The following is a 13,865-nucleotide window of genomic DNA, read 5'->3' as shown; positions in this document are numbered from 1 at the left end:
AGCCCTGGGGGAACAAGCTGGGTTGTTGGAGTCATTGCGACTCCAATCATGATCTTGAACTCCCTGATGTCCCTTTTAGCCAAGGTGATTTCTTCTAGGCTTTGAGAGAAGCTAAATCTGTGAGTATCTAATAATAACTTAGAGGGCTTTTTGTTGAAATGTTTCTTTTCTTCCAGGTTGGAGACATCGTAGAAGTGAAAGCAGATGAGACCTTCCCCTGTGACTTGATATTTTTGGCCTCAAGTAGTGTTGATGGGACCTGTTACGTCACTACAGCGAGCCTGGATGGCGAGTCGAATTTCAAGGTGATGGGGATGGCTGGGTGGCGTGCAGGACTGGGGCTCTGGTGTGCTGGGGCAGCTGTGGCTGAAGCTAGTGCCTGTATGGGGTGTGTGTGTGTGAGAGAGAGTGAGATTAACTGGAAGATGCTCCCATATAACCTGTCCCCACGGCTGTGTGGCTATATTTAACATTTCCTCCCTCCGTCTGCTCATCAGTGAGTCAGCACTGAAGTGCTCTGTGGATTGTTTATTTTTCTTTTTTTTTTTAAACAGCTATTCTTGCTGGCGCTGCTCCAAGTTGATTCCATCGTTATCAAAACAAACACCAATAAAAAACCAATATCAATAAATAATAATATGACTTTGCCACATTACCGTCCATCCTGGGCAATGTCTTACTGCTCCCTGCTCCTATTGCATGTCACGAAGTCTGGTGCGTAGGTAATGCAGCAACCACAGCTGCTTCAGCATGTAGCTCCCTTTTCAGTACCTGCCAGCACTTCTCTTACTTAACTGAGCTATTTCAGTGACATCTGGGGCTTTCTGAGGCACTGTGTGTTGAGTCGTATGATTTGGGGAATTTTTCACCAGGGAGAAAAAAAGCCCCTTTGTTTTTTGGAGGTGAGGGTGGGAAGGGGATTTTTATATATATATTTTTTTGCTTTCCCCTTTACTGAACCAAGAAGTGAAATTAGATATTATTCTTGCTAAAGATGAATTTCTTCTTTATTGTGTTTTCTTCCTTTATTTTTTTCCCCTTCTCCAAGGGAAAGAAGTAACGACAAAAAGAGAATTACATTTGTCATAAGACATGAAAATTTGTTTTCACTTGTGTTTGATAAATATTTATACAGATATTAGCAACTGCAGTAGTAAGAGTGGAAGTTACTTTAAAATTTCATGATACATTGTGGCACACTCTGAAGTCAGTGGGAATTACCAGTGTTGATCTGACTGTGTGGGGTTTGCAGCTCATATCTTTATTGGCGGCTGTTAATTGGTACTGAAAAGTTTATGTAGGAGCTGGTGCAGTATTGACGTACCAGAGTGGTTATACTAGTAAGAGCTTTGAAGTGGCATGAGGCTAAAAATAGATATCCATATTAAATGGGCAGTTGCTTAGTAGTGTCAGGTGCATTATATGCATGAGTTAATGTAACTTTTTCAGTCTTGGCTTTTACTAACTTGACTCTTTAAGTGGAATGCTAAATTTCTATATTAAGCACTATATTTTTACTGGTTTGTGGATTCCTGTAGGTAAAGGGGAGCTATCCCGAGTTTCTTGACAAGGTGAAGATGGAAAATGAATTAAAATGTGCTAGGAGGGAATAGAAAAGCAAATGCTGTTTGGGGAAATATATCTAACATTAGGAACGAGGCTGTGCTGCAAAACTAGGGTAAGGGAAGCACACCCAGGTAGTCATAAAACCTCCTCTGAACTAATAGCTGCTGCCTGCCACGTTGTATGTTTTTCTGGTGTGTATTAGGCTGTGCATATGGGAAGGATGCCTTGTTACGTGAAACTGGGGCAGGGTTATAAAATGGGTTGTGGCAGGGCTCTGTCTTTGAAGCAAGAAGCTTCTGCCATACGTTATCTGAAAGAGCATGTGTTGTCCAAATAGGCTAAGGGACTGTGGATGTGAGGATTGAGGAATTGATTAGGAGGCTGTATCGCTCAGTAATTGCACAGTGTCCATGGTGACAGGAGCGTTGGATGCCCCTGTGCGGAGTTTTGCATGATTTGATATTGGGCATTGTATGAACAGTTCTGAATGGTTTCACAGAAGCTGCGATTTATAGCAGAGGTGTGGGTGTGCTTTCAGTATGAAAGCCCAGGCAGGTTCCCAAACAGGCATTAAGGTGGGCATCTGTAACGTCACGGCTACGTATGTAGCATGGCAGCTCCTCCTGCAATGCACGATGAGAGGAATACAAAGGCAATGAGCTGAGGAAGCTTTTTAATGACTTTGTTTATGAAGACGGATTAAGGCAGCCTGTCGTACAGCCTGCAGTGGTTTGGAGCTGCCAGCAGCTCCTATAAATAGCGCTCGCAGGCAGCGAGCTGATCCTCCACGGGCTTCCCAGCTAATTGCGAGCGACGAACCTTCGCAGTGCCTAGAAACAGCTTTGAGCCTGTCGATGCTGGGGCTGGCCTCTCATTACCTCTGGTGTCCTGAGGGCACCTGCATCCCCCTGGGGAGATGCAGAGATGCTGAGTGCAGGCCCTCCTGCAGCCTGAGCTGCATTGCTGGGGCTGCTGCTGAAAAGTGTGTGCTTCTCTTGCCAGACTCACTACGCGGTGCGGGATACCACCGTGCTCTGTACGGATGAAGCCATAGATGCCCTCACAGCCACGATTGAGTGTGAACAGCCGCAGCCAGACCTCTACAAGTGAGTGTGGGCATCCTCGCTGCTCCTCCTAGCCTGCTACCAAAGCCTCAACCACTTCTGTAAATATAAGTTAAAGCTCAATAAAGCGAGGGGTGTTTTCTTGTCAGAAAATGACAGGTTTCTGGAGGCAGCAATGAGCTATGGGGCTTCTTCTGGATGAGGGTGGCAAAGTCAACGCTGGGTTGCTTCAGGTCTCAGTTCCTTTGCAGCAAAGCCTCTCCGATGAAACACTCATCATGGTATAATGAGTTATATTTTTGTCAGCTCAGCTCTAGTAGTGGTGCATGCACCTATTTTTAGGCCAGCGTACCTTCCAAGTAAAATGCATTCCAGGATTAAGCTGTCTTGGTGGTTAAATCCTTTGAAGGAGGCTTGCTGCCATGTGTTTTATGCCGTGACTGAGATGAGCTGGGGGTGCCCAGGCACAGTCAGTCCCTGCTGTGCTGGGGATGGTAGTGGGGAGGCACCTGGGGTGGTGGGCTGTGGTTTGTCCCTTCTGAAGCCTTGACCTCTCAGGTGCATGAATTACCATGTTCCCGTCTCCTGATGATGGCATTTCAGTGTGTTTGTAGTGGCTCTTTTTAATGTTCAGATGTTTGTATTTCAAGTTCCTCATGTACTTTTTAATTGCAGATTTGTTGGAAGAATTATTATCTACAGAAGTAACCAAGAGCCCATAGCCAGGTTAGTCTTGCAGCTGTCTCCCCCCTCAAAGATAAGAGGCATTTACCCCAGATTTCAAGGATCTGAACTCCTGTTGCCATCACTAGTGAATGTCTTGTTTCTCTTTAGCTGTTCCAAATATCCCCTTTATTAAAGGAGACCTGTGATTAATCCCTCTGCTTGCTTGCTTCTGCCACCTGGTGATTCATGTGAGCCCACCTAGGGACTGGGGAAGCTTTCTGTAGCTGTGAGGGAGACCTGTAGACAGTCTCCAAGTGACAGCCCGTCAAGCCCCCAGGGAATGGCCCAGGACACAGGGGCGAGCTTTCCAGCATGAGTGCTCATGTGCTGGAAGAAAACCCACGATGCTCCTTAGCCACTGTAGTCCTGCCAGCAGCCTCCTAAAGAAAGAGAAGCAGCAGAGGGTCATGGGTGAGGCGTTCAAAGAGAAATAAAAACAGGAGTGGTAGCAAAATAAGGTCTCTTTGGTGCTATTGATAGGCTTTGCTCAAATTGATAGATTTTCTAAGATTTTAAAAACTGTTTTTTTTTTTTTTTTTATATATAATTACTAGAATGTGTTACATGTGAATGTTTTGTACTTGTTCCTCCAAAACTTCACTGAGAACACACTGTTAAATTTGGGACTCTGAGCACCAAGGATGGTCTACATAAGGTGAAATGGAAATAAAAGTACATACGTGGAAAAATAAGGAAAGTCTAATTTAACATACAAATCAAGTGATCACCTCTAAAAAAATCATGAGTTTAGCTTAATAGTTTATCTTTGTGTTTAAACAGCAAAGAAGTTTGAATGTTTTTTTAGTGATGTGCTGTTATAACTTCTTTTATGTTTAGGTCTTTGGGTCCTGAAAACTTGTTGCTGAAAGGTGCTACCCTCAAAAATACCAAGAAGATCTATGGTGAACATTTTTTTTTGTCATAGTTCTGATGAACATCTTCATTTGTCATTATCACTATGTCTAGAAAGAGAAAATACTTACCTGCAGCCTGTCTGCCAGGGTTCTACAGTTGCATTTATATGCCAGCTGCTTGAAAAGCTTCTAGGGTAAAATCTGGAGGTGCTGGTTCTATCTGCAGTGCTGCCATGCTATGCAGGTTGTGTTAATACACCTAAGCAAGCTTTTCTTTGTGCCTGAGTTACAAAGAAAAGGGACTTGTTTCCAAATCCTTTGCCAAACACTTTTGCTAGAATCACAGTCCTAGACACCAGTAATTTAGAATGAAGGCTGGTAGGGAAGACTGATATTTTTTCTAACTGTGTGTGACCCTTGGGCTGCTGGTCAGTGCTCAGGGATATGTGCAATTAACATTACTTAGCAGCCACTGAGCTTTCTGCAGCTGAGCAGCCCTTGGGTAATGTCGATTTCTTGAACTGGGAGTCAGGTTCCCATGTACACGCTGATGCCTCCGATGGCTCAGTGAAAGCTGGGTCCCTTCTGGCTTGTGAGTCCCTGATGAGCTCTGCTTTAATCCTCTGTAGGTGTGGCAGTCTATACTGGTATGGAAACAAAAATGGCTTTGAACTACCAAGGGAAATCTCAGAAACGCTCTGCTGTAGAAAAGTGAGTATTTATAGTAGGCAAAAATTGGTATAAGCTGTTGGGTTTTGTCATGGATGACTTGCACAAAAATAATCCCCTAATCTGCTGCTTTTTGTTTCAGATGCTCTCTGATTTTCCATGCAATCTGTGGATTTCATTAAACATATCTTTCAAGGAGCTGCATCATTTAGTAGCTTTTTTATTTAAAAAAAAAAAAAGAAAAGAAAAAGAAATGTTAAAATGTATGAATTGACCCTGAGTATCAGCACTGTCAAAAGCACTTGTTCTGCAATTCCCTTCTTAAGATTAAGGAAGTTCTGTTCCTGCTTATTTGCATGATTTTCTTTATAGAAATAGTTGCAAGAATTCTAAAAAGAAACCTATTTTTCAGATCTATCAACGCTTTCCTGATAGTGTATTTATGCATCCTATTGAGCAAAGCTACTGTGTGCACGACTCTGAAATATGTCTGGCAGAGTAATCCATTTAATGATGAGCCTTGGTACAATGAAAAGACTAAAAAAGAGAGAGAGACGTTCAAGGTAAATGGATTTGTGTTTCAGCACCTCCTCCAGCTTTATTTATTCTGACAGTTTTATTTAATCTGATCGTGTCTGCTGCCAACCCTGTGATGCCTGTTTGCTCTTCGGAAGTGCTGCCACTTACTGCGGTCTCTCCATGTTTGTGTTTGTCTCCTGTCTCAGTTACTACCTGCATCTCTCATACTTGTGCACTGCAATGCTTGCATGGAGCGGGGCACAGTGATGCTCATATCAAGGCTTGCTGCTAACCCTGCTTGTGCACTGGCATCCCCATCACCCTGGGGACAAGTGAATACATGCAGGCTACTGGCAGCAGGCGGATAACATCATTTCCACCATGCAGAGACATTATATAAATGCAGCAGCTGATTTAACCTGGATCCTTATCTGAACTTGAGCTATCTTTCAGCTTTGAGTAGATAAATTGAGGCCACGTCAGCCAGGTTTTTAAACTTGCTGAGACACAGGCAGCCAAGCCTGAAGGAGTGAGTGGGAGTGGGTGGAAGTCATCTGATTCAGTTGATTGTTGAGTAGGACTTCAGACATGTCACTGAATTGGTTGTACCCTTGACATAGCTTGACTGGTCTCAAAGCACTTGCTCCTGGTATCTGAGATGAGAATCAGTCTGTAACAGTATGTTCTGAAAAGGAATATATACCTGAATAAAATGGAGATTTGGTCACCTTGAAACAGTAAGATGTGTTCTTCTATTATACCCTCATATAGCTGTAGAAGGCAGCAAGATTTTCTACATTGAAGGAAAATAGAATTTGGCCATACCTTAACTGCACTCAGTTATTTTCAGGATTTTTTTGTCTATTTAACCTTTAAGGAAATCCTGTCTAAAACCTCAGATTTGTTGTTGTAAACTGTCTCATCCCTGAGTTATGCACAGACTGTATCTTCCTCTTGTCTCTCCATTGCAGGTGTTGCGGATGTTCACAGACTTCTTATCATTTATGGTCCTCTTCAATTTTATTATCCCAGTCTCCATGTATGTTACAGTAGAGATGCAGAAGTTCCTGGGTTCCTTCTTCATCTCTTGGGACAAGGAAATGTACGATGAAGAAATAAAAGAGGGAGCGTTGGTGAACACCTCAGACCTGAATGAAGAGCTTGGGCAGGTCAGAACGAGCTCTGTTTGCATCTGCTATGAGGAACATCATCTGTGTTGGCAGGGGAGCAGCTGGCATGGGGAGGAGGGCCACAAGGGTCCACTTCTGCTACCAGCATGCACACCATACATCATCCCGTCCTACCGTGGTGGGGCTGTGGTGGTCTTAATGTATCTCTTGGCTTCAGTGGTTGTGCATTGCTTACTCTCTCCAACTTGATGGTTCTCCCCACCACAGCTATTACGATGTTGCATTAAAAAAAAAAAAAAAAGAGATACAAAGCATTTGGAAAGTTGACCTAAGTCGAGCATTGCAGTGTTGGTTCATTACTTCTTATCAGTGCACCTTAAACAGAAATTAAAAGCCTTGCTGTATTTAATTAAGGCAGACGAAAATCACAGGCAGGAAGAAAATTGATTGCAGTTTTTATTCCAACACCACAATTCTTGATAGCTCTGAAAAACAATTCGTGGGCCACTGCCACTGGAGCTTGTAAGATTTTCCCTAATAAGAAACCTTGTTGTGGCAGTTGCTGGCTGTCCCAGCAGGGCAGAGCTTCAGCCAGTCTGGTGACACTTTCCATTTAACATGATTCTACTCGCTGCATGAAATGGATAAGGTTATAAATAGTGTATGAAGGAGTAGGAATTGGGTCACGCCAATTGTTTCCATACTGGGGAAAATCAGGCACAGTACTCTGCATGTCAGGGTGGCTTGCTTTCTCCGCTTCAATTAAAAATGAAAAATCCTCTGTGTCTTCAAGGATTAACAGAAATGACTGCCCAGTCATCTCTCTGGGCATGTAATGTACATGCAACCAGGCTGCTGCAGGCCTTGCTGGAGCAGTTAGAGAGCTGCTAGCTTCTCTCTCTTATCTGTGTCAGGAGAGGCTGAGTGTAGGGTATGTACAGTGCCTCCTGCTTTTTATTTTGCTTAAAAAAAAATATCAGTTTGGAGTAGCAATTACCTGCCTCATATACAGCACCAAAATGGAAGTCCCCCAAAGGAGGCAGCAGACCTGCAGCAGCAGCTGTATAAGCACTGGGAGCTGCAGCAAAGTAACCAATAAAGAGGATGAGGGAAAATTTAAGTCTTCAGGAGCTGCCACTTGTTTAATGGATGGGAAAACAAGGGAGGATGGAAACAGTAAAACCATACACTGGTGTAACCCCCATGCAGCACCTGCATGTTTTTGGATGCCAGGTCAGGAAAGCAGCAAAGTACTCTTCAGAATGGGTCCAGATGTATCAAAATGCCCCAACCTTTCCATCTGTGGGGCTGCTTCCCTGGTGAGGCTTTGGTGCAGCAGTGGAGGCAGGGAGTACAGCGAGGTGGGGGTCCCCTTGCTTCTAGGTGGAGTTCGTCTTCACAGACAAAACAGGAACCCTGACGGAGAACAGCATGGAGTTCATCGAGTGCTGCATAGACGGGCACAAGTACAAAGACTGCATTTCAGAGGTTGATGGCTTCTCCCAGACCGATGGGCCCCTCAAATACTATGGCAAAGCAGAAAAGGTAAGAAATCAGCTTGTTGATTAATGCTGGGGTTTTGTTGGCAGCTCCTGCCTGGATAAATGTGATCTATTACTGCTGACGTTTCAGGGGTGGGGGTTATTTTTGGTTTTAAAATACAAATGCACAATGATGGTAAGCAGCTGCTTTGAGTTGGACTGGGTGCGTGGCATGAAGCTGGTAACGAGCCCTTTCTCCATCCTGCCTAGAGCCGAGAAGAGCTGTTCCTGCGAGCCTTGTGCCTGTGCCACACCGTTCAAATCAAGGAAGCAGACCAGGTGGATGGGCTGATAGGACATCCTGAATGCAAACACACCTACATCTCCTCTTCCCCAGATGAAATCGCTTTGGTGAAAGGCGCAGAAAAGTAAGAATGTGAAGGTGTTTTTTTTCCTCTTCTGGGAAGCCACATGAGTATTTGAGTTGGAAAGAGCTCTCCAAAAAAGCAGAAGCTTACAAAGGGTCTTTGCTGAGCAGCTTTTCAGGAGGCCAAAGTTTACATTCACTGCTGAGAGCAGCCCCTAAAGCATGGCATTGCAGCCAGTTTGCTTCCTTTCTGTGCAGTGGCAAAATAATAAGATGGGCTACTTTTTGTGAAATGTGTGTTTCAATCCTTAGAAGATGTTGTTGTCAGCCCTGAGTTTTAGACTGAGGCTACTGCAGATGTGTACTAGCTTGTGGATGGTAAATCTGCTAGAGACCCAGGGGACCGCGTCCGGAGCCTCTTGGCATCTGTGCACTGAAGTGTCCAGCTCGCTGGGTTACAGGAGTGATGACAAAATGTCACAGCTGGCTCTGCAAGGAGCAAGCAAACGTCTGGCCAGGCTTTCTAGCTTGGGCTTGATAACTTTGTCTCTCCTCTGCAGTACAGAAAGTGAAATGAGAACGCAGTTAACGATTAATTTGTGCCAACGGGTGCTCTCACTGTTGTTCTGTCCTCTTGTTTATTGACAGGTATGGTTTCACTTTTCTAGGACTTGAAAATGATTTCATGAAAATACGAAACCAAAAGAATGAAACTGAAATGTAAGTGCCGTGGGGTCTGCCAAGTAATATTGCTGCTGGTAATTGAATGGATTCTGCTCAGCACCGGCTCCCATGTGGGTTAATTAACTTTGGTCAATGTGGCAAGCCGGGCAAGGTCAAAACTGCTCAGCAAGGATTGTAAGACCAGCTACCGACCTGCACAGACACTGCTCCTTCTTGAAAAGTGCAGGCTGAGAGGCTTGCTTGCAAAAACCTGCTGTTGGCTCTACAGAAGCCTTCATTCAGGTCCCTTGAGTGTGCCCAGTCCCTTGTGTGTCTCCTTCCCCAGTGCCTGACACCATAGGTGGTTCACCAGATTTGAGATTGGTTGCCGGCATTATGGATAGCAGCTGGACCTCCAAGCAGGGCATGGCTTAAGCTGTGTGACAAGGCTTCTTGTTCCCCCTCCCAAACTCAAAATAATTAGGTTTTATGCTTCGGTAACAGTTACTGTGATATCTGCAAGTATGTGAGCAACTGAGAGTGAATTACCTAATCCCAGTGCTCCCCTACAACTCGCCCCCACAATCAAAATTCACTTCTTATTCCGGGGAGTTGGCATTGAGTTGTCTTAAAGCTCACTTGGTTTTTTATTTTTTATTTATTTATTTTTTTTTTAATTGTAAGGTACCAGCTTCTCCATATATTGAACTTTGATCCTGTCCGTCGCCGTATGAGTGTCATTGTGAGGACCATCACAGGTACAGTTAAAAGGCATTTCTAGACTTGTGGACATGTGTGCACCTGTGCACAAATATAAAACCCATCCCCTTCATTCTTTTCTGAATGTGTGTAACACAGCGCACTGTAACCCAGCGAGTCTAAGCTCTTAGGTTCTCTGGACTGGTCTAGACACATTAATTCTGTTAGTAGGTCTGGCTTGGGATAATTTTGATTTCCTTCATAGGAGATGCTTGGAGCCAGCTGCAGATTAGGGGAGGGGACACAGACAGGGACCTTGTTTTTGCTTGCCTTGCCCCAGCTTGGTGATATAATTACAGGAGGAGGTCTGAGACCTTCACCTGAGTAGGATGGGTTTTCAGACAAAAATTCAAGGTTTATCCTTCTTAAATTTCAGTCCTGTAAGTTCTAGGACATGGGCTTTGTCCCATCCCCACAAAGGTTTCCGAGGCTTCTAAATAGGGAGAAATAAACTGCTTTGTCCAGCCTTCTGCAGAAAGTTTTCTCCGGGCAGGTAGTGGCATCGTGTAGTTTACCCAGAGGTCAAAGAAGGTTTTGTACAGGTGTCACACCACTTTTAGTAGTCAGCCAGGCTTCTAGCAGTTCCTTCTTTAGTCCTGACAGAATTCTTCCTCTGCATCGTTAGCTGGCTATTGAAGCCAGTGTCTGTTAAGTCTTTCTATGGCTTTTGAATGCGATAAACTATTTATAACTCTGCTTTTAGGAAAGCTACTTCTCTTCTGTAAAGGAGCAGATTCCTCTATTTTTCCAAGGGTGCAGCAAGAAGAAATCCAACAAACTAAAGTACATGTGGACCGCAATGCTATGGTAAGCACGCAGATGGAACTTGGCTGGCTTCTGGGGTCAGGAAAGCCTTATGCCAAAAATAGGGTTGTGACCTTGCTTTGGAGGGAAGTATTGAAAATCTGAGTGCCACTTCTTATTGTTTTGAAGCCTGGCTTCTTTCCTTTTTTGTTTCTTTGACTTCCATGTTTATTTGACTTTTGATATACTTATATGGGCTCGATTGCAGTTGTGTCCAAGCATCTCCAAAGCAAGTTAAAAATAGAAAATAACAATAGCAGACTTTTTTTCCTCTGGTGGGAGAAGTCTTTCAATCACTTGTGATTTGTATGCAAAGGTGGAAGAGGAGCATTTCCTGGGAGGCCTCTTTGGCAGAGGTGGTCGCACGTGGGAGCATGTCCCTTCCTTGGTCCTGGATGTGGGGACACTTGATTCCCACTTGCTGTGTTAGGTGCAGGATATCTGCTCTGTCTGCTGCGTTACGTGCATGTGAATGTACTCTGATGTGAGGAAGCTCCTGTATAAACATAGACAAATTGGTTTTCTGTCTTAAGCTAACAAAGCATCATTGCCGTCAGGTTCAGTACTCACTGAAAGTACTAACAGTGGGGAAAAGTACTGAGCCTAATGTGGGGAGCTTCAGAAAATATGGTTTTAGGGCATTTGTCCACTTTTTTTTTTCCCCTCCTGCAAGGATGGCTACCGAACACTTTGTGTGGCATTCAAAGAACTGAGTCAGAAGGAGTATGATAAAATAGACCGACAGCTTAATGAAGCAAAGATGGCTCTGCAGGACAGAGAAGAAAAGATGGCAAAGGTTTTTGAAGACACAGAAGCAGACATGCACTTGATTGGAGCAACTGCTGTAGAAGACAGGTAAAGAGCACCCAGACCAGGCACTGTTAGGCACTGTGGTACCCATGGTTTCTCCATGACTTTGTGTTGTGGTGCACCCACGATCTCTCACGTGAGCTGCAGTGAGGTTCCTGTGCAGCCTGGGATGGCTTTACCTGTGGTTACAGGACAGCCTGAGAGCCATGGGAATTAAAACCCAGAACAGTCTGTGATTGCTGAGCAGCGAGGCAGACGTTGGAAGTGTCCAGGGCAATTACTCTGTGGCACAACCCATTACACACTGCCCTAGTTGCTAAAATTGGCTAGTGTAGAAGTTAGGATTTATTAATGAAACCACAGAAGTACTTGCACTTCCAGAAAGTGAATGAATGCACGCAGTGTTAATTTGCATATCAAAACAAATTGAGTATAATGCAGTGAATTTTGGCTGCACTTTAAAGATTGGGATTGCCAAGTTCTAATCCTTATTCCTGTGGCAGTAGTCTGATTACCATGGGGACAATCAATTAACTTCTCTCTATCTTATGTTTCCTACCTGTAAAATAAGGATACCTGGGGGTGAGGGGGCTGAGGCAGTGTGGATTAAGTGGCAATGTAGGCTAAGCCTCTTTACACCCATGGAGTGTTGTATCTCAGAAACATATTTCTGAGGCTCCTGCCTGCCTGGGGCTTGCTGGAAAGGGCTTCACAGCCTCCTCTGAAGGTCTTGTTTGCTCTGCTGTCATGTTTTCTCAATTTACACCTAGTGGAGAGCTGCTCCAAGCTCTTTCTGCTTCTCTCTGAAAGTGTGAGATGTTTTTCACCGATGGTGCTTTTGCATGCTGGGTTGTGCACTAGCAGCTTTGAAGGTGGGTGCTTGTGGTCCGTCAGCACGCAGCTGTGGCTGATCCTCTCACCAGGTGGCCAGGACGTGGCCAGTGCTGAGAGTCCAGCTCTGTGACCTGGCCAGGGATCTCACTGGGGGCTCACTGGAATGCTACCAGCAGTACGGAGCTGCCCAGGGTCTGCCTTGCCTCCGAAGCAAATCTGATCAGTCTCGTTTCCTCTCCGTGTTCAGACTGCAAGAACAGTCAGCAGAGACGATTGAAGCTCTGCATGCTGCTGGCATGAAGGTGTGGGTGCTGACGGGAGACAAGATGGAAACGGCCAAGTCCACCTGCTACGCCTGCAGGCTCTTCCAGACCAGCACCGAGCTGCTGGAGCTGACGGTGAAAACAGTGGGGGAGAGCGAGAGAAAGGAGGACCGGCTCCATGAGCTACTGTTGGAGTACCACAAAAAGCTGATTCAGGATGTTCCCAAACACCGGGGTGGCCTGAAGAGGTGAGTGATGAGGAGGACCCAGCCTACACGCATTTGGATTATAGTACTGGGCACGGATGCAAACCTGATAGAGAAATTACAGCATGTTGTGGCACTGGGGATGCACTACTGGCACATGCTGCTGCTGGCTCCTTTGCGTTGTTCATTGTCTCTCGTATTAGTTGGTTTTGAATCTAATTATGCAGTTCCCTTAGTGAAGGGCGTGTATTAAATCCAAGCTTTTTAAGATTGCTAAGACCACCCCCCAAAAGGGTTGGGGAAAAGATTAATACAAGAGCAATTGCTTTCCTACTAAGATGTTGTAAGCACCTAGGTTGACTTCTTAAAGTGTAACTTTTTTCCCATAACGCAAATCTGTTCCTCATTGTGCTCTAGAAGCTGGACATTGAGTCAAGACTATGGACTGATTATAGATGGCTCAACGCTGTCGCTGATACTCAATCCTTCACAGGATTCCAGTTCTAGTAATTACAAAAACATATTTCTACAAATCTGCTTGAAGTGTACTGCAGTTCTCTGCTGCCGAATGGCTCCGTTGCAGAAAGCACAGGTATTTACTTTTTTCTAACCAACTGAAGCTGTCGTGAAGTGATATGACATGCCCTTAATCCGTTAGCAGGGCTTGACCTGATCTGTAGGTGGGCTTCAAAACCTGTTGTGAGAAATGTAAGTACAAAGTGCTGCCTCGTTCACCAGAAGGTGCTGAAAACATTGCAAACTAGTTCAGATCTGGTTTCTTGATTTGAGAGGTTGGCTGCCATCATAGAACTTCCTGCACTGAGTGGTAGATATCAAAGTTTAGGAAAAGGCTCCTGGAGGGGCATTGCAAAGCAGCATGTTATACCCTGGAGAGTAGGAAACAATGCAAATGGCACAGGAGTTCACCAATTTAAAATGCAGCAGTATTGCTGTAACGGTCTGACTTAGAGATTTGGCAGGAAGATGAAGCAAGTATGAAGAATTGTGAGGTAGCAGCAAACCTTCAACAAGTTGTAGCCAAGTACTCCTTTCCTTTTCTGAAAGGTATGGTTTTTTGGAAGTAGCCTTTAGATGTAAACTGTGATTATTTCTGTGTAATGGTGTGAGGCTACATTTCCTGCAGTGCTGC

General features: G+C 44.6%; 1 protein-coding gene across 7 annotated transcripts in view; it reads left to right on the top strand.

Moving 5' to 3' along the window:
* ATP11C (ATPase phospholipid transporting 11C) overlaps positions 1–13,865 on the top strand; it is a 58,797-nt gene that overhangs the window by 26,163 nt on the left and 18,769 nt on the right. For all 7 annotated transcript variants that reach the window (XM_032196315.1, XM_032196314.1, XM_032196312.1 and 4 more), the window contains exons 6-20: positions 177–305; positions 2,569–2,672; positions 3,306–3,356; positions 4,194–4,258; positions 4,840–4,921; positions 5,292–5,442; positions 6,370–6,567; positions 7,912–8,073; positions 8,280–8,437; positions 9,025–9,096; positions 9,724–9,797; positions 10,502–10,605; positions 11,276–11,457; positions 12,494–12,757; positions 13,133–13,307. In XM_032196315.1, coding sequence (XP_032052206.1) covers positions 177–305; positions 2,569–2,672; positions 3,306–3,356; positions 4,194–4,258; positions 4,840–4,921; positions 5,292–5,442; positions 6,370–6,567; positions 7,912–8,073; positions 8,280–8,437; positions 9,025–9,096; positions 9,724–9,797; positions 10,502–10,605; positions 11,276–11,457; positions 12,494–12,757; positions 13,133–13,307 — 1,971 coding nt within the window. The remainder of the gene's footprint in view (positions 1–176; positions 306–2,568; positions 2,673–3,305; positions 3,357–4,193; positions 4,259–4,839; positions 4,922–5,291; positions 5,443–6,369; positions 6,568–7,911; positions 8,074–8,279; positions 8,438–9,024; positions 9,097–9,723; positions 9,798–10,501; positions 10,606–11,275; positions 11,458–12,493; positions 12,758–13,132; positions 13,308–13,865) is intronic.

The sequence above is a fragment of the Aythya fuligula genome, chromosome 13 (genome assembly GCF_009819795.1).
Source record: "Aythya fuligula isolate bAytFul2 chromosome 13, bAytFul2.pri, whole genome shotgun sequence".
NCBI classification, from domain to species: Eukaryota; Metazoa; Chordata; class Aves; order Anseriformes; family Anatidae; genus Aythya; species Aythya fuligula.
Note: the sequence above shows the minus strand (reverse complement) of the source record. Positions and strands in the feature narration are given on the sequence as shown.